The sequence below is a fragment of the Phaseolus vulgaris genome, chromosome 3 (genome assembly GCF_000499845.2).
Source record: "Phaseolus vulgaris cultivar G19833 chromosome 3, P. vulgaris v2.0, whole genome shotgun sequence".
Lineage (NCBI taxonomy): Eukaryota > Viridiplantae > Streptophyta > Magnoliopsida > Fabales > Fabaceae > Phaseolus > Phaseolus vulgaris.
The window spans coordinates 15,267,675-15,293,627 of record NC_023757.2 but is presented as its reverse complement, the minus strand read 5'-3'; the positions used below and the strand labels follow the sequence as shown (position 1 = coordinate 15,293,627).

The 25,953-nt window shown below is 37.5% G+C and overlaps 3 protein-coding genes across 3 annotated transcripts; 1 reads left to right on the top strand and 2 right to left on the bottom strand.

Annotated features, from left to right (window-relative positions):
- Positions 1–285: 285 nt before the first annotated feature.
- LOC137839196 (uncharacterized) lies at positions 286–1,998 on the bottom strand. The gene is made up of 2 exons (XM_068648321.1): positions 953–1,998; positions 286–688 (listed from the first exon to the last, which is right to left on the bottom strand). The coding sequence occupies exons 1-2, from the start codon at positions 1,996–1,998 to the stop codon at positions 286–288; spliced, it is 1,449 nt and encodes a 482-aa protein (XP_068504422.1).
- A 3,587-nt stretch (positions 1,999–5,585) lies between these two features.
- Positions 5,586–6,513, top strand: LOC137806772 (uncharacterized). The gene has a single exon (XM_068607046.1). The coding sequence runs from the start codon at positions 5,714–5,716 to the stop codon at positions 6,101–6,103; it is 390 nt and encodes a 129-aa protein (XP_068463147.1). The 5' UTR covers positions 5,586–5,713; the 3' UTR covers positions 6,104–6,513.
- Positions 6,514–11,559: 5,046 nt separating this feature from the next.
- On the bottom strand, positions 11,560–25,406 carry LOC137806771 (kinesin-like protein KIN-13A). Its single transcript, XM_068607045.1, has 13 exons — positions 24,988–25,406; positions 24,619–24,884; positions 23,757–23,978; positions 22,866–23,057; positions 22,344–22,448; positions 22,144–22,221; positions 21,873–21,954; positions 20,951–21,113; positions 19,813–20,145; positions 13,182–13,400; positions 12,493–13,075; positions 12,340–12,405; positions 11,560–11,958 (listed from the first exon to the last, which is right to left on the bottom strand). Exons 2-13 carry the CDS (start codon positions 24,829–24,831, stop codon positions 11,776–11,778), a joined length of 2,439 nt encoding a protein of 812 aa, XP_068463146.1. The 5' UTR covers positions 24,832–24,884; positions 24,988–25,406; the 3' UTR covers positions 11,560–11,775.
- Positions 25,407–25,953: the final 547 nt, after the last annotated feature.

Sequence of the window (25,953 nt, the reverse complement as noted above, 5' to 3'; positions counted from 1 at the left end):
CGAAAACACAACCGCCAGCGCTGCTTTCTCCAAGGCCTGATATCTCACTTCTGGGCCCTGCAACACCTTACTAACAAAATAGATAGGTTTCTGGACTTGATCTTGATCCTGGACAAGCACCGCACTCAGCGCCCTTTTGGTTACGGCAAAGTATAACCTGAGGGGCGTTCCCACTTGAGGTTTGCACAGAACCGGCGGGCTCGCCAAGTACTCCTTGAGTTTCACGAAAGCCTCTTCACACTCCCTTGTCCAGACAAACCTATTATTCCTCTTCAAGCACTAGAACTACGGGTGGCCCCTTTCTCCACTAGCAGACACGAATCGCAACAGTGCGACCATCCGACCCGTAAGCTGCTGCACCTCCTTAACAGTAGCAGGGCTCCTCATCGCCAAAATGGCAGCACACTTATCAGGATTTGCTTCGATTCCTCTTTCAGTCAAGAGAAACCCTAAAAACTTTCCCGCCTCCACGCCGAAAATGCACTTTTCGGGGTTTAACTTCAGCTTGTACTTGGCTATCGTAACGAATAGCTCTTCTAAATTAGCAACATGCTGATTCTTCTCCAGGGATGTCACGACCATGTCATCAACATAAGCTTGCACGTTCTTCCCAAGCATAGGCGCAAGCACCTTATCCATCAGCCTCTGATACGTGGCTCCCGCATTTTTCAGCCCAAAGGGCATCACCCTGTAGCAATAGCACGACCTCTCTGTCATGAAGGCAGTCTTTTCCTCATCCATGGGATGCATCTTAATTTGGTTGTACCCCGAGAAGGCGTCTAGGAAACTTAACAGCTTGCACCCTGCGGCACTGTCCACCAGGGCATCTATACTTGGCAAAGGATAGGAATCCTTTGGACAGGCTTTGTTCAGATCTGTGAAATCGACGCACATTCTCCATTTCCCATTGCTCTTCTTCACCAATACAACATTGGCGAGCCATTCTGGATACTGTATCTCCTTGATGTGGCCTGCGGCGAGGAGTTTCTGTGTTTCCTCTCTGATCGCATGTCTCCTTTCTTCGTTGAACTTCCTTCTTCTTTGTCGGACTGGCTTGACTTGGGGGTCCATTGCCAAACGATGGGACAAGAAATCGGGGTCAATTCCCGGAATATCTGAGGCAGACCACGCAAACGCGTCCAGATGTCTACCTATCACCTTGGCGATCTGGTCTTGCGTCTCGTTATCTAGGGTCTTTCCTAGTTTAAACGTCTTTCCGCCGATCTCCTTCTCGAGCCAGTCCTTGACCGGCTGAGGCCTCCTTTCACTAGCGATGACCGCCCTCGCGATTCCCGTCTCCCTGGTGACTTCCGGGCAGTCCTCTTCCTCCTTCATCCGAGTGGCGTTCTCAACATCCGCCATCACCACATCCCCTTCGGCGGCCACTTCAAGTGTTGCGTCCACAACTCGCCGGTTTTCTTGCCCGGGCCCCGCACCAGGTGGTGGCGTTGTGGTTACATGGCACACTAATCGCCTATTCTTGAGGCTGTTTTCGTAGCACTTATTTGCCTCCTTTTGATCAGAGCGGATGGTGATGACCACCCCCTCCATCGAAGGTAGTTTGACCTTCATGTGCCTAGTGGAGGGCACAGCTTCTATCCTGTTGAGTGTTGGCCTTCCTAACAGGATATTGTATGTCGAAGGAGCGTTCACGACAAGGTACCTGATCTTCTCTGTACGCGAAGCCGCCCCATCTGTGAATGTCTTTCTTAACTCAATGTACCCCCTGACCTCCACTTGATCACCAGCAAAACCGTATAAGCAGCCCCCATACGGCCTCAGCAGGTCCGGAGACAACTGTAACTTTTCGAAAGTCGGCCAAAACATCACATCTACTGAGCTCCCTTGGTCGACCAACGCTCGGTGAACCATCCTTCCCGCCGTAACAAACGAGATCGCAATGGGATCGTTGTCGTAGGGCACAACATCCCTAAGGTCTTCTTTGGTCAACGTGATGTCCACGTCGAGCGAGTGATCCTCAAAAGCTTCTACTGACATCACGGACCTTGCATACTTCTTGCGTTGTGACGCAGTACACCCACCGCTCGAGAACCCACCAGCTATGGTGTGAATCTCGCCGTGAATGGGTACCTCGTGCTGCTATCCCTCACCGCTCGCCGGTTGTAAACCTGACGATTGTCCTGTCTGCTTCTCCACCAAGTAGTCCTTCAAGAAGCTATTCTTTATGAGTTCATCCAACTGGTAACCCAGCGCCAAACAGTTGTTAATATGGTGCCCGAATGCTTCGTGGAATTCGCACCACGATTCCTTGTGAGGTCCCAGCACCTTGTCAGATTTTACCGGTGGCCTCAACCTGTCAGCTATGTTGGGCACAACGATGAGGTCTTTGAGTTCCACCACAACAATTTGGCACAAAAATTTCTTAGTGGCCTTTTTCCCTCTCTTCTCCCTTCTGCTCGACCCCTAGGCTGGGCCCTTCTTGTCTCATAGGTGCGCTTCCTGTCTGGGTGTTTTCTTTCTGTGGCGGCTTCGTGAACCCTAGCAGGTTGCGTGCGTATCTGCGCCCTTGGTCGTGTGGGTGCAACGGTCGTGCACTTCTCGTATGCCTCGCCCTCTGAGGCAATGTGCTCTACCGCTCGTCGCCTCACTTCAGCAAAAGTTTTGGGGCGACTGCAGTTAAGCGATTTACTGAAAGACCCGGGACGTACCCCCTTCCTGAATGCGTACACAATCATGGGTTCATCTGTGGTACCCACCTTCACCACCTGTGCCCCAAAGCGGCTTATGTATTCCTTCAGGGTCATACCTTGAAATTGTTTTACGTCGAAAAGGTCATACGAGACTGGGGCTGGGGCCCTATTGGCTAAATACTGCTCTCTGAATAGTCGTGAGAGTTGGGCGAAGGACGTGATGTGGCCCTCTGGGAGGCTGATGAACCAATCCATAGCCATCTCAGTCAAAGTGCTCATGAAGAGCTTGCACCTTACGGCGTCAGAACCGCCAACCAACAACATCTGTGTGTGGAACACCGTGAGGTGTGCCTCAGGATCCTCCATCCCTGTGAAGGTTACTATACCGCCCTGGTAGTCGGGAGAGATGACGTGGCATCCCGCTACAGTATAGGCGTGTTGGCAAGGCGCCAGGTTGGCAGAAGGGAAGGAAGTCGGGGGGCTCGTGAAGTCGCCAGTTATTAAGTTGGCGTGTTCCGATCACCGGGTTAAAGATGAAGTCGCCAGGTGTAAACTCAGGCGACCAAGCGATTGGAGATCGCCAGAGAAAGCACATCGTCGAAGATGAAGGGGAAGGAGATTATGAAGGCGGCCGGCGAGACCACAGGGAAGGTATATGAAGGCACCCTAACTCGCCAGTTCCAGTAGAGATCGCACTCCCAAGTTGGCTATGTACTGGGCAGTACCATAGCAGTACCATGCATAGATAACTTAGTAAAACAAGAGTAGAAGCAGCGCCCAAGTCAAGGAGGCTCCAGATGATGGCACGTGTACAGTTGGATACGAGCCACGTGTCCAAGTCTGTAACTGCCAGGAGAGAGAAAGTAACCAGGTATATAAGAGTTCTCAACGAACTTTCTAAGGTACGCACGTTCAGATTATACTCTTTACGCTTGCGAGTTATAGAGCTGACTGTGAGAGAGGATTTGCACGGTTCTTGTTCTCTTAGTATTTGGTGATTCGGTCACTGACTTGGGCGTTGGAGTGCGATCGGCCGCAGCGGCGCCGCTCTGTTTCTTTGCAGGTTCTTGAGGTGGATCTCGAAGAGGAACGGAGGTGTGAAGCGGTGCACACGTCGATCCTTTGACGAGGCAGTTTCCAGCGTTCTGGTCAACAGGCAGGATCAGTTACCTTGGGCCCTGTGAACGTGTTGGGGATTGCTGTCTCTAGGATTGCCTGTGAGAACAGCGTTGTGAATTCCCTAAGCGGGGATGCAGCCTCAGGCTCGTCTCCACCGCGCCATCCACGGTGTAACTCCTCGTTGGCACGGTGGAGCTCATCGTTTCTCGCCTGAGAAGCTGCGAGATCCGCCTGCATGCGCTCCTACTCCACTTTCGATGCTGCCATTGCTTCCTGCAACCCTTGCATCATGCCCATGAGTTGTTGCATGGTCATCTCTTCACTCCTAGCACGTGCAGGCCTTGTGGTCATAGCTTTCTGGGAATTCTCTTATCCTATCTGAGTTTTGGCAACTGGAACTCGAACGAACGCGATCGCACAGAGATTCGACCAAAGGTAATTGGTGAAAACTGCACCAATTCTTCAACGAGCAATGGCCTTTGGTAAAATCTCAAAGGGACTGGGTTGAAAACTGCAACTGGATCTGAGAAAACTTGTGTGGTGGGATTGATTTTATATCGGCCCCACGGTGGGTGCCAAATGTTTCGGCCGGTTGACCGGAATCGTCTTTGCGCGCAGCTCGTCTTTGCAAGCTAGGGCGCCTTCGTCAAGCTCTGTCTGCAATACCTGAAAAGAAGTGAACAAAGGGACGCCCTCGCGGTCGTTTGCACTCCGACGATCAAGTCAGCTAGCGAGAAACATCAAAGGTGACGCACCCTCTGAAGGTGGTCAGAAATAACTGAGTGACTAGAACTGTGTTGCCCTAATTGCCTTGTGCTCACAGTGGGTGCGCAGCGAGAACAACTAGGGTTAGTGCTATGTGTAAAACTGCCAGAATTAGGTTAAAACTCTGATCCCTTTCAAATGCTCCCAAGGTCCCTTCTTATACATCTCTCATCATTAGAGCGCAGTTAAGCGCATTGAAAGCGTATAAAAATGTCCCTTGAAATATACGAATCTTAACTTACTCAACGCGTACCTTTAGCAAACTTTCCTTGAAACCTTTAATGAGCACGTGGGTATTGCCACGTGCCCCTTTGACTTGACCGTTATTCTGTGCAGAGGGCCCCACAGCGTCGCCACCCAACTTAGGGTTTTTCCATCGTGTGAGCCCTCCTCTCTGCGAAGTGCTTCTGTCTCGTGGGTTGGCCGTTTGGGCGCCAACTCATGCGCCCTAATCATTAGTCACTTCCCCTGGGGGTGTATCTGCCTTTCTCTCGTATCATACATGTGGTTCTCCCCTGGTCATGGCCCTCTCATGGGTCGTATCTATCCCAGGGTCTCCCAGCAGTGGTGTGGATACTTTACGAGTCAGGTTTTACCCCCTACAGGTACTAGAACTTATGGCCTTGGCCACCTTTCTTTGTTACTTGTTCTGAACCGTTGAGGTTCGATGTCTTTCTTGGACGATGTTCTTTTCTTGGGCGATGTCTTACATCAGGCGATGTCTCTGCTCGGCGATGTCTCTTCTTGGGCGATGCCTCGAGCGGTCGACCTGTTGGCTTTCCTTCCCTGGATCTCTTGAGGAATCTCACCCTGTGGTTGACTTTGACTTCCGGTCAACGCCCGGGACGAGACGGTACAATTTGTAACAAAAGCAATTAAAATATTTATTATTATATTTTATATAATACAACTTTTATATTTTTTTAACTAAAAATATTGATTTGACTAAAATCTAGTAATTTTTCCTGAAATGAAATAATCTACTTTGTCCCGTCTCTTTCCTGAGAGCTTATTTTTATTTTAAAGAGGAGAGAAGACAAAAAGCAACCACACATTAATTCATTGATTCACACAAATACACTACTGCAACACCTACTCCTACCTACCACTTCTGCAACCCCTTCACACAAACTCCTTATTACTCATTACCATTTTCAACCCATTCTAGTTTCCGCGTTATGATACCGGAAAGACAACACGGTGGTGGTGGTGGTGGCGGTGGTGGTGGAGGAGGTGCGCCCCACGGGATCCTCCTGGCTGTGGTAGTGGCAATCGTTGTCATAGTGCCCTTTCTCGTTGGGGACCAGGGCGAGGCCATAACCGAAGCAATCTCTGAGCTTCTAAGTCCATTGGGTCTCCTCCTTCTCCCCATCCTTCTCCTTCTCACCATCCAGTTCCTCTCCTCCGACCGCGGCTCCTTTGTCTCCGCCCTCTTCTCCACCGGCGAGCCCGACACCATCCACCGGGTCAGCGGCTCCCCTGTCGGCGTCGCACTCCTCCTTCTCCTCATTCTCCTTCTCCTCTACAACCGCGTCTCCATCTTTGGCGGCGACGATTCCGATGACTGAATATCAAATAAAATAAAAAAGGTTCCATTCGCACATTCCGGATCTATCTCCCTCTTTTGCTTTTGCAAGTGCGACGATGATGTTGTATATGTACGTACATGTATGTACCTATTCTTTTTCAATCGAATCTACCAAATTAATTGGGATTATGGAAGTCAATTCAAGTCACAGTAGTGAGATTATTGTGTTAATTACCACTTGCTCAGGTTATTACAACCCTCAATTGCTTTGTTTTTGCCTTTAAATTTCAGTCAAGTTAATAATGTTTTTCTTTGTGCAACTTTGTTCTTGGAACCTGCAATTTGTAGGGATCTGAATGAAAAATGTATTGGGAAGGTGAAAAGTGATAAAGTAAAAGGGCAGAGTGATAGAGAGGATTTTAATTTGAAAGATTGAAGTTTTTAAGGAGATATTCTCTTGTCGGTGCCTTTCTCTTGCTTTTCTGTGTCTAAGACTATATTTGAATACTCAAATTAAATTTGAAAACTATATATTTCTTTGATATCACTGCTCAGAAAAATATATCCATCTTTCATTTTTTATTAACATTAACATATTATATTTTAATAAAATAATAATTCTCTGAGTTATAAAGTGAATGTAAAAAAGATATAGAAATATCGACATATAATTATTTTTTGAAAATTTTAAGTAAAAAATAAATATAATATGAAGTTAAAATTAATAGCAAAAGAAAGAAATAATTTAAGTTTAAGAACCACGGAAAGTGTTTCTGTTTGTTAGTTCCAATACATACATAGTTAGGGCTGTTTAATCTTAATTGTTGATCATGGATTCAAATTTAGTATGAAAAGACAACAGATTTCTGTTGTTGTTTATGGCAAATTTTCCCAGTTTGATGAGGTGGTCAAAAGGAAAAAAGGAATGTTGTTAAAGAGTAATTGGGTATGGTTTTTTGTTCTTGTGATTTTGTGGGAGAGTGAATTTTGAAAAGTAAACATTGTATCGTGCAAAATGGAAAATGAAAATATACGAGTGGCTCAAAGATTGATAAACAAAAGGGAAAGAGAGAACATTTGGGGTTGTCTCACAAGGCTGTTTAAATTGCAATTTAAGATCTCTTTCCACGTTAGATCCTAGAAACTTTGTATATATCATTTTATACCTACTCTTAATTTAATCACTTAATTAATCATTAATAGTCATTTGACACCGCTTGCATGACATTAATTGACGTTGCAGACGTAACATTTGGTGAGCATGTGACACTAGCTCTATATTATAATATATGACTCGTAGCACATGCAAGACTTGTTACGCATGTGTCTGTAAGTGGTTACAGCACTCAAAATTGGTTACCCGTGTGTTAGTGGTTACTTATGTGACGTTTATGGGCACCCACTCTTCATGAAAAAAATCATTTTTTTAATAAGAATCATATATTACATCGGTTACCCTACCAGAACTACCCAGCCACAGGTTCCTCCACATATACTGGCTCACGCAAAACTGGTTATCTATGTGTCTATAAGTGGTTACCTATGTGACATTTATGGTCACCCACTCTTCATGAAAAAAAATATCTTTTTTTTAATAAAAACCATATATTACATCGGTTAGATGACTTAACCGATGTAAAAATCATATATTGCATCGGTTAGATAGTTTAACCGATGTAGTAACCCTACCGAAGCTGGTTACCTAGCCACAGGTTCTGGCACATGCAAAACTGGTTACTCGTGTGTCTGTAAGTGGTTACCTATGTGACGTTTATGACCCACCCACTCTTTATGAAAAAAAAAATCAATTTTTTTTAATATGGGCCATATATTACATCGGTTAGATGACTTAACCGATGTAATATGGGTCATTCTGAGTAAAAAAAATATTACACCGGTTATTTCTAAGAATCGATGTAATATATTCTTTTTTACCCTATTTTAAAGTTTGCACTACTCTTTCGCACGCAATCTCACTCTGTCACGTCATTGTCACGTCTGCAGCGTCAAATGTGTGTGATGTGCAGAGGGTGTCAATATATCGGGACTCTTCAATAATACCTAAAATACTAGTAATATCTAAATATCATTTCAAAATATTAGATAATATTAATTAAAATTAATATTAGGTAATATTAATTAAAATTTAATATTATTTAAGATTCAATGATAAAAGACAACTAATTAGGGACCAGAGCAAAGAGATTCAACACATTTAATATCTTTTTATAAAATTGTAATTTATTTTATAGTTAAATATATTTTTCGTTACTGTATTATAAGAAAATTTTGTGTTCCGATTAAAATTTTAGATCATTCATGTACTTATAATACAAAAATTATTAAAATAAGTCATTTTGTATGTAAATGATTGTTAATTTTTTTAAAGATTGATAGTTTATTATTAAAATAAGTCATTTTGTATGTAAATGATTGTTAATTTTTTTAAAGATTGATAGTTTTTTTTTTAAATTAGTTGTTGTGTTTGATTGCAGAGATATTCACTATTACTATTTCTAATAGATTGTAGAAGGATCTATTCCAATAATTTTCATACTAACATTAATGATCTAAAATGTATATAAAAAACGAAAATCAATATCATGTTATACTACGGACACGAAAAACATATCTAATTATTTATTTTATTATTTAAAAATTATTTTAATATTTTAATTTAAAATTGTGTTTATGAAAATCGAATATTGTTCCACTCGAACTAATGAACTATTGGTATAAAATACTGTCTTTCATAGCTTGCAATTTTAGTAGTTTAATTTATGCTTGAGAAAAAAAAATTACATTGAGAGGGTAATTTTATATTATCATTAAATTGAAAATCATAAGGTGTGTTAAATTTCTTGATTTTATGGTGTAAATAGTTATGATAATTAACATCTTGAAATATTTTGCAATATGTTTTTAATTCTGTGGTGGTGTAGATGATGTGAAGTATTATTAAGTTATAGAAGTGTGAAGTGAGAATGTGAATCTTGGTCATAGAAAGATCCACAAAAGACGCTGACAAGTGTCTCTTTCTCATCTCATAATGTGAATAATTATGGAGAAAATGGTTAGCACTGTTTATTGAATTTGACAGTAAGAACAGGAAAAAAAAGGGATGAAACAAGCACAAATTTAACTAGTGATGAGAGAATGGGTATTAGGTCAAAACTCCTTTCTCTAATTGACATTGTGAAATATATGAGATTGGAAGCAATTGATTTACACAGTGTGGTGGATAATGTTCAGTAAGACAAGATAACGTTGAGTGTGACAGAAAACATAAATTATTCAATAAGTTAATACAACTCTATGAGTTGGAAACACCCATTTGGATGGCAATAAAACAAACACTAAATACTAAGTTTAGTGGTAAACCACCCATCATTTTCTATTTTTAATTTCTTAACTAAGGTGCTAAAAATACTTATTGTAGCAGTTTCTTACTTTTTAAATACATCAATTACAAATTAAATGTCTTGTTTTAGTTATATCTTGTACTAGTTAAAAAATGTTTTAAATTTAAATTAGTTATTCAATTAAAAAACACACATTTTCCTCCTTTAATTCTCCAAGTTAACAACTTAAAGATAAAAGCATAAAACAAGTAAAAAAAAGTTATCACTAGTCATTAGTCATGATGATAATATGATTGATTTTAGGGATATAAATAAATAAATGAGTTAGGTATATATTCTTACGACTCAGTTTAACCTGAATTTTTTATAGTTTGTTTAAATGATAATCTTTTATTAATACTCAGGCTTACAGTTAAATAGGTTAATACGTTAATAGGTTAAAGAGTCTATCATTGAGAAAAATCATTATTAGACTTAAAAACTCACAGGTTAACACATATATCACATTAGAAACAATTAAAACCACAAACAGAAAAACATATTGCGTTTTCTATCAGACGAGTTCAGATAAGAACATAATACTTTAGTTGTTTATTATGTAGTTTTACTAAAAATAAATATTAACTAAAAACAATATAACCTATTAAGTAATACTCTCTCTCTCTCTTTTATATATATATATATATATATATATATATATATATATATTTATATTATACAACAGCATTTCCAAAGTTTTGACAAGTCTGACTGAAAAATATTTAATTCATATACATTTATATTAAAATATTCTCCAATTTTTAACCGTTTTATTTGTTTTTTCTGGATGGAAGTGCAGCTGGATATTTGGACTACTGGTATAACCTGACATCCGTGTCCCTGTGGATTTGTATTTTTAGATTAAAAAATTTATGCAGAATTTTAAAATTTGGTCTATATTATCGGTGGATTAAACAGTTTTACTTTGTAGTTATCCGCATTCAATATAAAGAAATCCTATTAACATACAACTGACATTTAAGCATTTCAATCAAAATAAATAACATGTGAATCAACTTTTAATGAGTTCTTGTATTTTTAATAAATATCACACTCCTCTTTTCTTAAATAATGTGTAGTTTTTTATCTGCATAAGAAATTGGTTGTTAGAATTTGGAATGAAAGGTATAAATAATTGTATTTAAAGTTTGAATTAAAAATTTTAATGTATTATAATTTTGTTATTTATTTTTTAATGATAACCTAAAATAATTTTTTTATATTATATTGCAGATGAAATGAAATGAAAAACATAATTGATGACTTAATATAATGTTATTTAATATATTTTTATTTAAATTTAGTTTAATTAAGATGATTTTTTAGTATACCTTTTAGATGCGGATAAATCCGTATAACTCAAATATTTTAACCTTCAATATTTTTAATTACGTATTATTAAAAAAGCAGCTTAAAACACATTACTATTATTTCAAATAAACAAAAAGAATATTATTTCGAAGGAGGAAATAATATGTTTGTGTCATTAATTAAATAGTGAGCGAAAACGTAGATTCCAGCCTTCAAGGTTAAAGCAATTAACCAAAACCATGTTTGCATAAAGCAACATCTTCCAATTAAATGCACTGATATTGTAATAATATTTCACAAGTTATGGAGCCTATATTTTTTAACATTTTCATTTCTCCACTCTTCGATTAAGTAAAGTTTATACAAGTCCCCATTTTTCATTTGACAGATTTCATTATCAAACAAAAAAAAAACTCACATGAATTTCAACTACAAAAAAAATCAAAAAGAGCGTTACAAAATATATTACAAACACTTTTTTAATACATTAGCATATCGTAATAAGAACTTGGTTCTTTGAAAATGAAAAATATATTTTACAGAGTCAAATTAGAATTGTTATTGAAAAAATGTATACATGCACCGCAAAAATGTGATATTTAATTTCTTTGGTTTTGATGGAAATACACAATCAGCAATAAGTTTTTACTTCTCTGAAGAATACATTCTTCATTGTAAAAACTCGAAATTGTATATGGTAATTGATAACATGCTACTGAAAGATTTAAACGTTTGAAATGTAATTATTATAAGGCTTTTGATATGGCAGTTAAAGACTAAACAGTAGAATAAAAATAAAAAATAATTTACAGTTGAATCCAATTTGAACAGACATTAAGATGGACATAATATCACAAGAGACAAATATACATTTGAGGAAATTTAATTTGAAAACCCAACAAAAGGTCCATTTTTTTTATAGAAAATGAAGAAAAAACCTTTAAAACTATATTGGTAGGAAAGTGAGAGGAATTACATGAAGATACAGATGACGAGTGTCTTAACGGGGTACTCTTTTTCTACTTAGTATCTCTTGTTCTTTTAGTCGATGTTGGAATCTTGCGAGGCGAGCTTGAAGACTGACGAGGCTAGCTGCTTTGCGAGAAAGCACAAAACTCAACTGAGTTACGTAGTTGTCAATTAGACTTCCTGGTTGGTCCACTTCTGCCAATAGTTTCATTTCCTATTAACCAAAACCAATACCACTATCACCTCCAACAACAAACTTATAATTATTCTCCACATATTACCAAAAATCGGAGATAACAGCTATAACCGAAATAGAGGAAGGGACAGGTTAGTAAGTGAGAATTTGAATAACAATAACTAAAGAACAAAAGATAAAACACTACACTACAGTTCACAAAGCATGAAACAACTATAACTCAAAATACTCGTGTATAGAAGAAAACAACATGCAAAACATCATATCATATTGCCCAAGAACCTTTCAAAAACAAATTTTGTCATCAAACTCAAGCCCTGAAGTTACTTGACAAGAATCAATTAGAAATTGAATTTCACAATGTTAACGAGAAGCTAAAGAAAAATTTGCCCGACTTACTTCACGAACAATCTCCATTGTGTCCTCAATTTCTTTCCTATGAGCAGCAATTAGTGCTTCCTCCTCCTGCAGAAGCATAAATTAAAAAGATACTCAAAAGTGTTACAGTGAACTTTTAAACAGAAAGAGGATAGGTCCAAACATTTGACAAACCTCAAGTATTGCGCTAATATTCACGTCAGAAGAGGATTCTGTTTCAGACTGCCCCGATCCAGTGGTAATTGTGTTATAATTTCCTGTGTTCTGCTGCTTGGAGCTTGTGGTGAAATTATTAGAACCATTGGCATCCTTTTTTACCCAATTTATAGATCTCTCAGATTTCTCCTCCTTAGTTCCTTTTCTGCGCGGGGGAGACACCCTTTTCACTTTCTCATCTGGAACATTTAGGGAATAAGAGTTCATCTTTTGACTGGTAGAATCACCGAAAGAATTCTTCACTTCAAACCTTTCCCTGTCCATTGGTGCAGAAGCCAAGCTTTTCTCCTCTCGCCCATTGTATGAATAACTAGAAGAGAAGCTTGATAGTTGTTTGTCAACATCAGTGGAAGAGCCGTACATAGAACTGTCCTTTTCGACAACTTTTTTGCCCAAGTCCGTTGCTTTTATCTCTTGACGTTGACCATTAAAATCCTCTGCACCCATGCTAGCAAGAAGTGAAACCTCTTTATTTGCTGGTGGAACTGGATTTGGGGCCTGGTCCTTCCTAGGATTCGCACTCTTGGATAGACTTTTAACTCTGTTCACACAGGACAAAAATGGTTAATATCTGAAAACATGTACGTGCATGGAAAAGTGCACCCAGTTATCAACATAGTCTTAATTTACAGTTGGAAAACACGTACCGGTCTGCATATCTCAAGGTATTAAGTGTGTGTTCACAAGACCCAGCATTTGGGGATATACAAGAGATCATAACAGTTTTTGAATTTCCAACAAAGGAGTCACGGAGCACTTCCGTAAGTTTGCTTCCCCGAAAAGGAATATGGATCTGATCATTGTCCAAAGCACGGATGCACTCCTTCAAAGCCAAAAGACTCTTATTGATTTCAGCACCTTCGATCCTGTAGTAGTGATACAATTAGTGCCAAAAGTGAAGAGATTGTTACTACAAGACACAGCAGGGATAGAAAAGGAACTCAAGAAAGCCAACCATAATCAATCAAACCATGTTTTGCAGCTGTTATATGAAAATAACATCATCCTATAAATTAGAGAACAAATAAACACTTTGAAATTTCACATTTATTTATAAAGTAGGCATGACAATTGCATCCATTTTCCAATCCACCCATGCGTGAATCCAACTAATTTGCCCAATCATAGGCATAAAAAATTAATGGATTGAATCAATAATTATTGGGTCTCATCCTTCTCCCCATCCTTCTCCTTCTCACCATCCAGTTCCTCTCCTCCGACCGCGGCTCCTTTGTCTCCGCCCTCTTCTCCACCGGCGAGCCCGACACCATCCACCGGGTCATCGGCTCCCCTGTCGGCGTCGCACTCCTCCTTCTCCTCATTCTCCTTCTCCTCTACAACCGCGTCTCCATCTTTGGCGGCGACGATTCCGATGACTGAATATCAAATAAAATAAAAAAGGTTCCATTCGCACATTCCGGATCTATCTCCCTCTTTTGCTTTTGCAAGTGCGACGATGATGTTGTATATGTACGTACATGTATGTACCTATTCTTTTTCAATCGAATCTACCAAATTAATTGGGATTATGGAAGTCAATTCAAGTCACAGTAGCGAGATTATTGTGTTAATTACCACTTGCTCAGGTTATTACAACCCTCAATTGCTTTGTTTTTGCCTTTAAATTTCAGTCAAGTTAATAATGTTTTTCTTTGTGCAACTTTGTTCTTGGAACCTGCAATTTGTAGGGATCTGAATGGAAAATGTATTGGGAAGGTGAAAAGTGATAAAGTAAAAGGGCAGAGTGATAGAGAGGATTTTAATTTGAAAGTTTGAAGTTTTTAAGGAGATATTCTCTTGTCGGTGCCTTTCTCTTGCTTTTCTGTGTCTAAGACTATATTTGAATACTCAAATTAAATTTGAAAACTATATATTTCTATATTATTACTGTATGATTAACAGACCATCCACCATATTTTTAAAACAATGGACCGAGATATTGGATCAATGATAGCCATAGGAGCAAACCTCTTCAGGACAGAAATTTTTAGTTGACCAGAAAAAAAATTAAGTCATTTTTAAATAGATGAAATGGATCCATCCATGAAAAATGTATAGGTCAGATTTTTACCTTTTATAAATGAGTAATGACTTTATTTATCTCTATTAAAGGAAAAGAAAGAATAGGGTAAAATCCCTTGTGTATATTGAACACATAGGGTTATGTTTATATAGGAAAAGAAACATATGGGCTAAGCTCATTACATAAATATGAGATATCTAACAATATCTATAATATCTCATAATATCAAATAATATCTAACACTCCCCCTCAAGTTGGTGCATATAGATCATATGTACCCAGCTTGTTACAAATGTAATCAATCTTAGGCCCTCGTAAGGGTTTAGTAAAAATATCTGCTAATTGATTATTTGAATTAACAAACTCAGTCTTGATATCTCCCGATATAATCTTTTCTTGAATGAAATGACAATCAATCTCAATATGTTTTGTCCTTTCATGAAAAATTGGATTTGAGCTAATATGAAGAGCAGCCTGATTATCACATATAAGTGTCATTTGATTAACCTCTCCAAATTGCAATTCTTTTAAGTAATTGTTTAAGCCAAATAAGCTCACAAGTAGTTGAGGCCATAGCTCTATATTCTGCTTCTGCACTAAATCTTGCCACAACACTTTGTTTCTTGCTCTTCCAAGAGATCAAGTTATCACCAATGGAGACACAATAACCAGAAGCTGATCTTCTATCAGATGGAGATCCTGCCCAATCAGCATCCGAATAACAAACGACTTTAGTATGGTTGTTATGACCATATAACAAACATTTTCCAGGAGAGCCTTTAATGTACTTCACTATACGAATGACTGCATTCCAATGATCTTCACATGGAGAATCAAGAAATTGACTCACCACACTGACTGCAAAGGAAATATCAGGATGAGTAACAGTGAGATAGTTCAATTTTTCAACTAATCTCTTGTACTTCTCAGGATCTGAAAGAGGCTCCCCCTGATTGGGTAGAAGCTTGACATTGGGATCCATGGGAGTATCAACAGATTTCGAATTCATCAACCCAATTTCCTCCAAAATATCTAATGCGTATTTTCTTTGAGAGATAACAATACCAGTATTGGATTGTGCTACCTCAATCCCCAAGAAATATCTGAGTTTGCCAAGATCTTTGGTCTGAAAGTGTTGACAAAGGTGTTGTTTTACTTGTGAGATGCCATGGTGACCACTGCCTGTAAGAACAATGTCATCAACATATACTACAAGATAGATACACCCAGCACTCGAGTGACGATAAAAAACTGAATGATCTCCTTCACTACGAGTCATACCAAATTGTTGAACAACATTGCTAAATTTTCCAAATCAAGCCCTAGGAGACTGCTTGAGGCCATATAAGGATTTGCGAAGACGACATACCAATCCAGAAACTCCCCCTGAGCAACAAAACCGGGAGGTTGTTCCATATAAATTTCTTTCTACAAATCCCCATTAAGAAAAGCATTTTTGACATCCAGTTGATAAAGAGGCCAATGTTGAAGAGCAGCCATAGCTATGAATAAGCGAACAAAGGCCATCTTTGCTACTAGAGAAAAAGTATCACCATAGTCTAAACCAAAAATTTGGGTATAACCCTTAGCCACAAGACGAGCTTTGAGACGATCAATAGTACCATCAGGACCAACTTTGATAGCAAAAATCCACCTGCAACCAACAACAGATTTCCTAGATGGTAAAGGAACAACTTCCCAAGTTTCATTATTCTAAAGCGCATTCATTTCATCAAACATGGCTTGACGCCAACCAGGATGAGCTAAGGCATCACCTACAAATTTTGGAATGGATACAAAAGAAATAGACGAAAGGCAGGTATAAAAGGGTTGAGATAGTCTATGGTAACTCAAAGCAGTATAATGTGGAGAGGGATTACGAGTAGAACGTATACCTTTACGATAGCAATAGGAAGATCAGGTTCAATAGTTGGCACCGGAATAGAGTTTGTTGATGGACGATGAGACGTTTGACGGCAACTATACACTTGAAGAGTTGGTGGCGGTGGTGAATCGTTAGGTGCACTAGGCACAACAAGAGGAATATTAACTTGATTAGATGAAGAAATTGAAGGAGAAGGACAAGACTTAAAGTAAAGGGAAGATTCACTAAAGGTGACATCTGCTGAAATAAAATAACGGTTCAAAGACGGTGAGAAACATTTATATCCTTTTTGTGATCTAGTGAACCCTAAAAAGACACATTTGTGTGACTTAGGAGATAATTTATCAAGACCAGGACTAAAATTATGAACAAAACATGTGGACCCGTGGACCCAAAAACTTTGGGAGGTAAAGAGTGGAAAGGGTCATGTGGAAATAAAATAGAATGAGGAATTTTGTTATCTAAAACTGAAGATGGCATGCGATTAATGAGATAACATGCACTAAGAACAGCATCACCCCAAAAACGCTGAGGAACATCACCATGGATTAAAATAGTACGAGTTGTTTCAACAAGATGTCTATTCTTGCGCTCAGCTACGCCATTTTGTTGAGGTGTATAAGCACATGAAGTTTGATGAAGAATACCATGAGAAGCCATAAAATTTTTAAAAGAATGAGAAAGATACTCACGTCCATTATCATTGCGCAAAATTCGGATGGAAATTCCAAATTGATTTTTAATTTCATTGTAAAATATTTGAAATATAGAAAACAACTCAGAACGGTTTTTCATTAAAAATACCCAAGTACATCTTGAATAATCATCAATAAAAGTAACAAAATACTGAAATCCTAAATTAGACTTAATACGACTTGGTCCCCAAATGTAAGAGTGAATTAAGGCAAAAGGAGATGAAGCACGTTGTGAGACACTACTAGGAAAAGAACTACGAATGTGCTTCCCTAACTGACACGACTCACACGATAAAGTAAACACATTAGACAAACTTGGAACAAGCTGCTGCATCTTGGCAAGACTAGGATGACCCAACCGAGCATGAACGAGAGATGGAGAATCCATAATTGCGCCAACATGTGCAGAGATCCGTAGTTGATAAAGTCCATGAGACTCACATCCGGTGCCAATCATTCGTCACGAACTCCGGTCCTGTAAAGTAACAGAATCTTTGGTAAAATAACACAATCAAGGGAATGGGTGAGACGACTAATGGATAATAAGTTAAATGGAGACCCAGGGACATACAGAACATTATCAATAGATAAAGAAGAAAAAAGATTAATAGTACCAGCACCATGTGATAGTACCCTATATCCATTGGCCATGGTAACTGAAGGTAAATAACCCATAGTAGATAGGAAAGAGAAAAAGGATTTATTATCAGTAATGTGATCAGTGGCACCTGAATCTAGAACCCAAGGGCCATGGGAAGTGGAGTGAGTGAGGAAAACAAAAGATGTACCTGAATGTGCAACAGAAGCCGTGGAACTAGGGTTCTGACGATCTTCATACCATTTAAGAAAATTCATTGAAAATAACAGGTTGGCCTGGGGTATCAATTGAAGTATGGTCCATGGTAGAAGGTTGCACAGGGGCAATTTGAGCAACCGCAACAGATCTAGGAGGACGACCATGTAAGGCATAACATCTGTCAATTTTGTGGCCAAGTTTGCCACAATGGTCACACTTGTGACGCCCTTTGCCTGGCTTGTGAGGGCAAGTATAATCATTATGCTGAGAGACTAAAGCAGAAGAGTCATCAACATGAGACGTTATATCAGTGGTGTGTTTACCTAGCACGCGCAAAAGGGTAGAACAAGTGGAAGTAAAATTGGGCACAATAGGAGATCCCAAAATTTGATCACGAACGTGAGAATAATCATCAGGAAGGCCATGTAAACCCAATAACATGAAGAACTTGGATCTTTGTTCTAGTTCTTGAGAAGGAGTAGAGACAGGAGGTGATAACTCATTAAAATCATGAAGAGCATGAATTTTACCTAGATATTCTGCCATTGTACCATCTAGACATTTGGGAGCAACAATTGTCAGAAGATTTTGACACACCATAAAGATGTTGAGTATCATTGGTGTATAATAATTTTGCTTGTTCCCAAACTTTTGAACATGTCTCATAGGTACGAAAAATTAGTTTTAAAGATGGGTGAATGGTCGATTTGATAACAATGCATAATTGAGCATCAATTTTCAACCAACGTAAAACCTCATTTTCAGCAACAGTAGGATGAGTAAGATGATCAACATAACCTTGACTCTTAAGCCATAATTTAATATCTGATGCCCAAGTGTCATAATTGGTTTCATCCAATTTGTCAATGGAAAGATGAACATTAAAGTAATTAGTATAAATAGATGAATCCAGCATAATGATTGCGGGAGAAGCCACAGTGGTAGCGGCAGCGGAAGACGCCATAGTGGCAGCGGAAGCAGAAAAAGCCATAAAAGATAACAAATCCAGTCACCGTTTAATTGGCGGCAGTAACAAAGATGAAGGCTCCGACAACGATTCTGGCAGCGTCTTCAGCAGAGGCGACGGCAAGTTTCCGGCGACGGCTTTGGCGAGGGTCTGGTGGCTGCTCCGACGAGGTGGTGGTAGCTCCAGCGAGACAGTGGGGTGGTGGCTGGAAAATTCCAGTGAATAGTGGGTTCACCAATAAAAATTGAACCATAAACCCTAACCTTATGCTCTAGATACCAAATTAAAGGAAAAGAAAGAATAGGGTAAATCCCTTGTGTATATTGAACACATAGGGTTATGTTTATATAGGAAAAGAAACATATGGGTTAGGCTCATTACATAAATATGAGATATCTAACAATATCTATAATATCTAACAATTTCTGTAATAAATTGTTAACATACCATAAATGAACTAATGGTTTATTTTTTATCCGATCATTTTATTACACTGCAAATTTATCCAAAACATCCATTTTATTACAAAGTAGTAATAGATGATTATAATCATTTGTGCAACTAAGTAGTCCCTAAATATACTATACTAAATCTAGTTGCAACTTTGAATACATAATAAATTGAAATTTCGTTTTTATTACAAGTTGACATTGACAATACCCTATATATGTACAGTAGCTACAAATCAGGTTATGAAATAAACCAAAACAAGCTGGTTTCATTTATCTTTGTCATCTAGAGAACAGTTTATATGTCCTGCTCTTATCTTTTTTAATATAGTATAGAAAGGAGTCGGTAAATGAGGTTCACAAAAAGCAAAACATAACAAGCGCATATAACATTTTTCTTACCTAGAAGCTCCCACACAAACAGATGGTTTATGCAGAGAAGATAATTTTAATGAAAAAGTACCTTGTCTGACGGTCATTGTCAGTAGTATCAGCACCTCTTTCACTTCCAGCAAGATCAATAAAAGATATCTTCCCCACAACCTTCCCACTTTTTGCTTCATTTCCCTCATTATTATTCCGCTTACTCTCTTTTATCTCATTGTGCCTCTTTACAACCAGTTGCAAGATAGCATGTGACCTGGAGGACTCCTCATTTGCACCAGTTGACCCCGTACTTCTTGCTGCATTTCCCTTTTCAATGAATTCTTTGACAATCTGTACGTCAGACACTTCAAATTCTTGCAGTCCTACAATACACACTTGCTGCCGTCCATCTTCTCTCATGCAGAGTTTTCTATTCAAAGCAAAACAAACACAACTGCTCAGCAATCTATATTAACAGATTGTACTTCCAAGCAGATATAACATGCAAGTTGATAGCATGGAGTAAACAAAACACAAAAAATGCGTATTAACTGGTACATATATATACAATCCATGAAAAAATCAAATCCTTTGAATATTGGGCTGAAGTTTATGTTGCTTGGGAAAGTCTAGAGTAATACCCTTCACAGTCGAGACTTGCCATAAATTTATTATTATTTAAAACTTTAAACTCAATTCCGGTAGCATTATGATTACGGTGTCCACAATTCATGTTCCTAGAAGGTACTGCGAAATACTACGATAGACATTATGCTTAGCACAAAAATCAAGAGTAGTTGTTTCAATTTTTGCAAAATTATTCCCGCGAATAGCATTCTCACATTTGTTATAAAGTTTAAGAAATAATTTACCCACTTAATTTACCCAGCATAAATGATTCCCATGAGTATATTCATCGTGTCTTTCATTCCCATGATGTGGTGGGCATGTTGAAGTTATCATATATTCCAACTTGCCTTTTCTTTCCAACTTCTACTTTTGGTCTATCATTTGAATTTTAAAGAACATTATTGGGAGGAATATTAAATCTTAACCAAACATGCTTTGATGTTTACCCAGAAATATTACTTCGAATAGAATTATCTATCTAGAAACAAACTAAAAATACAATCTTCCAGTTAAGAACCAGATCACAAATACAAAGCATTCATACCAAAGGTAAATTAATGTCCAAAGGACAAATACACCAAAACACGCAAGAAAGGAGTACCTACTTTCTGTCACTAAGAAGATCAAAAAGTTTTCCACCATATATCTCAAAGTAGCTAAGCCACAATTTAAATCTTTGGTTTCGATATACTGGTCGACGCAACTGTCTAACAAGATCTTCGGCAGCTCTGAGTGGCAACGGTTGCATCGTGTATGTTTTGCCACTTCCTGAAAGTAAGACATTATTAGCCTAAAAAAATAAAGCGATTTGACTCATTTAAACCTTCAATTACTTGTGTAATAGCATCTATTATTAGTACTAATATTGTCTTCCTCAAGGCCAATGTCCCAGTAGTGGCCAACTCCAGGCAACAACAAACCAAGCCTTTTCTCAGTAGGTGGAGTCAACTACATAAACCAAATGGTGTGCTACTCTCCTAAGCCCTAAATAGGGCATACACTTGCTTTATCCACACATACCAAACATGCAAAGCAAGATGCTATGATTATTTGTAATAACTCTTGGCCAGTTTTCACAAAATGAACATGTCATGGCTATTTTGGAATGTTAAATATATTGGATTTCACAAGAAATACAGGAGCAATACTACACAAGAAATGAATTGACTTCCCATTTCCATTATGAACTCCAAAGACATCAAGAACCATTCACAAAAACCAAAATATATGAAAACCAGTAAGCAAAATATATAAATAAAGATTTGGAAATATTTTTAAGATGTTAAATGCATTGGCCTATAATTCACGGACTAGAGAAGAACAATACTATCCAAGTAAAAAAAGAAGTATGGAATCGCTATGCTGTTATGCTTGGCTACCAATATAATCAAGAACCATCAACTACACTCTCACACACAAAATACATACTTGGAAAATATTGAAAAGAAAAAGCTTGAAAAGTAAAATGGGATGGTGCTTATTTTTTGGTACAGTTATGGTTTAAACAGGAAATGACAAATTTCTTACCTGTCTGACCATAAGCAAAACAAGTAGCTTTGGTTCTCTCAAAAATTGTAGGAATAATTGGTTCTACTGTTACTTGATATACCTGTTATTGCAAAGAAGCAATCATGCCTTAGATTAACAGTTCAAGAATCAAGACCAAGACAGAAAGCACTCATAGTTTCATAAATACCAACAAACAAGACAAAATGATGTTATAGCTACTCAGGAGAAAAAGGATAATTAAAATAAGAAATAGCAAACAGATTCAATATTTGTTAAGGAGCTGCCTTACTTCATCATTGGTAACATTCTCGTCAAGAACAGCATCAAAACAGAACTCATGTTTCTCCACATAAGCTGTCAAATCCACCTTTTACGTGACAAGAACAATCAATTAGATCTTTGAAGAACAAGAACAAGAATAGTCAACTAAAATAAAATTCAACCTTTAAACTGATATAATTAGTGTTTCACAATCCAACATAAACAAACCTTTAGTTTCGGTTCATGGACTGACAAATATGCACTGTCAAAGGCAGTTACAATGTCATCCTCCTTCTTAGCAAGCTCCTTCTTATTTAAAGGTCTTTTTCGTACCTATGACATGCATTGAAAGTAAATGCCTAAAACAACAAATAGCAATGACAATTATAAATTTTCCTTAAATGTTACTGAATTCATAATTAAAATTACATGTTAACTTTAAGGATGAAAAGTTCAAAATGCTTTAGAGAACTAATATGGAAAAATTAATAAAGATGCATTTTAGTCATAAGTTTATTTTCCAAATAATGATTTTTAGTGAATTATTCAGCTAGTTTCAGAAAAATGGTGATAACAAAGAGAAGTGGCAGTGATGTTACTAGGTGTGATTCTAAAATATCAAAAGAACAAAAAATGTAATTCAAAAGTCACTGCGTACTTATGACAATGGAACTGTAGGAAAACCATAACTTTTCTACATGTTTTAAAGTGCAGACAAGAAGCTACTGATAGATGTCTTAGGTGACATACCACAACTTTAATCTTAGCAACATTATTTTCTCTTGTATTATTCTCTTTTTCATTTGTAGGTAAGAAAACTGATGCATCAGCATCTGCTTCTCTTCTTTCCTGCTTTCTGCTAATTGGATTGAAGTCATCTTCAAAAGTTCTAGCGCCTCCAGGCATAAAGGGTGATGGCTCAAAGGGTTCTGAAATAACATGCTGAAGAGAAGAAAGAAATCATAGACAATAAAACATAAGCATGTACAGATACTTGTTCTGAAAATGCAAGAAAATTAAGGAAATTGTTGCAATATAAGGGATCGATAAGAATAAACATGCACAATCAAAAGGTAATGAAACTCAAACAGACATGCATGTGCTGATATGTGCTGACATGTGCTGATATGTACAATTAATGATTTGAATTTTACTACAATTTGACTGCCTATTGTATTATAAGATAAATCTCAAACATATAACTAGTAATTTTGTTATACAATTGTGGTTAAGTTGTTTTGTTTTGTGCATTTCTAGCTTATAATTATAATAATTATAATATAATTATAATATTGAATACCACATATAAGATATATTTGAAGTAATTCAAAGATCAAGAAATAGTTCTCCAATTCTCGATTTGATAATCTTTATTCAGACATTCAAACCTATGACTACTGCCTAAATACTTGTTTATATAACCAAGATTCTTTATCATCGTCAAACAAACAGTTGCATGAGACCTTAATATAAATTTATTAAACTTATCATGAAAATTAACAATTATATTGGGTTAATCTTCTTACATGGAAGAAGACTATACAAGTACATATTATCCCGGTAAATGTGTACAAAAGGAATCAAACTGCAGTTTGCTGGTTTAATTGAATGAACTGGAAACCACCATATAGTGAATTGTACCTCAGACAAAAGTTCTGTATCATCCATAGCATGAAGATCCAGAAGCCCGGCTCCAAAATCTCCCCTGAAGTCTGGAGAATAAAACCCATCTGATACAGCTCCTCCACCTAAACTTTGGGAAGTGGGCGTATATGGCTCAGAACCAGATTCCCCATTAAAATTAAGGTTTCTCATTAACTTAAAAAGCCTCTGCTTTTCTTCTGCAGACTGCGCTCCATAACCCTATGGCAATATCATGTTCACTTAGTCATCTCATAGACTACCATCATAAGCAATAAGACAGAAAATTAAACAACATTTTAGCCTGTTCAAGTTCACCCATAGTCAATGTAGGTTTCTAAAAACTATAGAACAAAGGTACACGCTATCCTACAAAAATACAGCATTGTTCAAAAACTTCAAATAGAAATGATAGTCAGGTGTTTCAATTTTAACAAGACAAAAATGCATCCTAAACACTAAAGGCACCATGATTTTGGGATACACACCATTAAACTATGGACCCTTCCTCTAGCAAGCACAATATAATATACTGGTACAATAATACACAAATAACTATAGCAAACACAATAGAGGAAAAGTATCAGAACAACAGGAGTGAAATAATAGAAGAAAAATGGACAATTAACAGATAATTTAGATATTCTTGATTATGTCAACTAACCAAGTAGTCTACACAGAACTACATCAAGTTACCATACTATATACTGTCCGAAGAAATTGCAAGAGAGGAAAAAAACGAAAGAGACTATAAATTAATAGAATGACAATTCAAAATTCTTTTTAAGAAAAAAGAAGAATTAACAAGTAGTTTAGAAACGGAACCTAACAGAGTTGTTATCTACGGAAGAGAGACAAATACCTGCATAAGAAGATTGGGGAGGAGGCGTTGATCGATAGCAGTGGAAGCCAATGGAGAGGCCAGATGCTGCAAGCCAGCGGATTGTAACCAGCGCGCCATGACAGCGTCGCCAGCATCAGTGGCTGGCCCCGCCGCATTGTGGAGGGGTCCGGCGCCGGCGTGGTCATACAGAGCAGTGGCGGCTGCATTGCTCTGCTGCATCTGACCACCCATGTGGCGCTGCGACCGTCTTTGGGGCGCCAATTTTCAAGATCTGTTTTCACAAACTTCGCAACAAACACAGACTTTAGAATTGAAATTTAAAAAACCGCAGCAATAAGAAACTACCGAAAAAATAATAATAATAATAGAAGCATTCGGAACACTTACGATGAGGAATGAGGAGAGAATTGGAATCTAAAGAAGAACATGAAAGTGGAAGTGAAAAGACGGAATCCAAAATCAGCGAAGAGTGGGATTCAAGTGAAGGGAATTATTGAGGAACAAGTATGTAGCGGGCGAGGGAGAGGAGAATCGAGATCTGCGCTGCAAAATGGGGATTGGCAATGGCGGATTGTGATTTAGATCTGAAAGTGGTGGAAAATACGACAACCAAACCCCTAAACGGTGGGAAACGTTGTTTCTAATGTTCTGTTGTGTTTGTGGTGTGACTGAAGAGAATGGAATGATGGCGGAAGTAGAGAGAGAAACCGAAGCGAAGAAGAAAGAGTAGGCGTGGATGATATGATATACTTCGACAAAAACAAAGGTATTGGTCAATACAATTTACGGATAACAATCACATAATCAAATAGTCAAATATATTATATAATATTATTTTCAAATATTATTAAAACACGGCTACACGATATCAAATCTCTTTTTTTTTCTCTCATAAAAACACTAACATATCCTCCTCTTTTATTAAAATAAAAGCTCATTCATTTTTTTTTTCAAAGTAAAAAACTAATGGTCCTTAAACTTTTTTTCCTGTTAGGATATTTACCCATTCTATTAGTGACTATGTAAATTAAAGTCTAAATTGTCACTAATGAATTATGGTCTAATTTTTTCTCTTAAATGTTATGTATTTGTTTTTTTTTTCTATGAGGGGAGGAGAAGGAGAAATATTTTTGTGTTTGTTTCAAGAGTTTTGAAAGTGGGGGAGTGGATGGGGAAGAGGGTGGATGATTTTTTTCACTCTATGAAGAGATTTGTGGAGATTATGTAGGATTATTGTTTTTTACTTAAATATCCTTGTGCATGCATTTTATTACAATATACAAAATTAAATATTACATAAATTTATTTATTATTTATAATTTCAAAAATATTTAATTATATTATTAATAACAA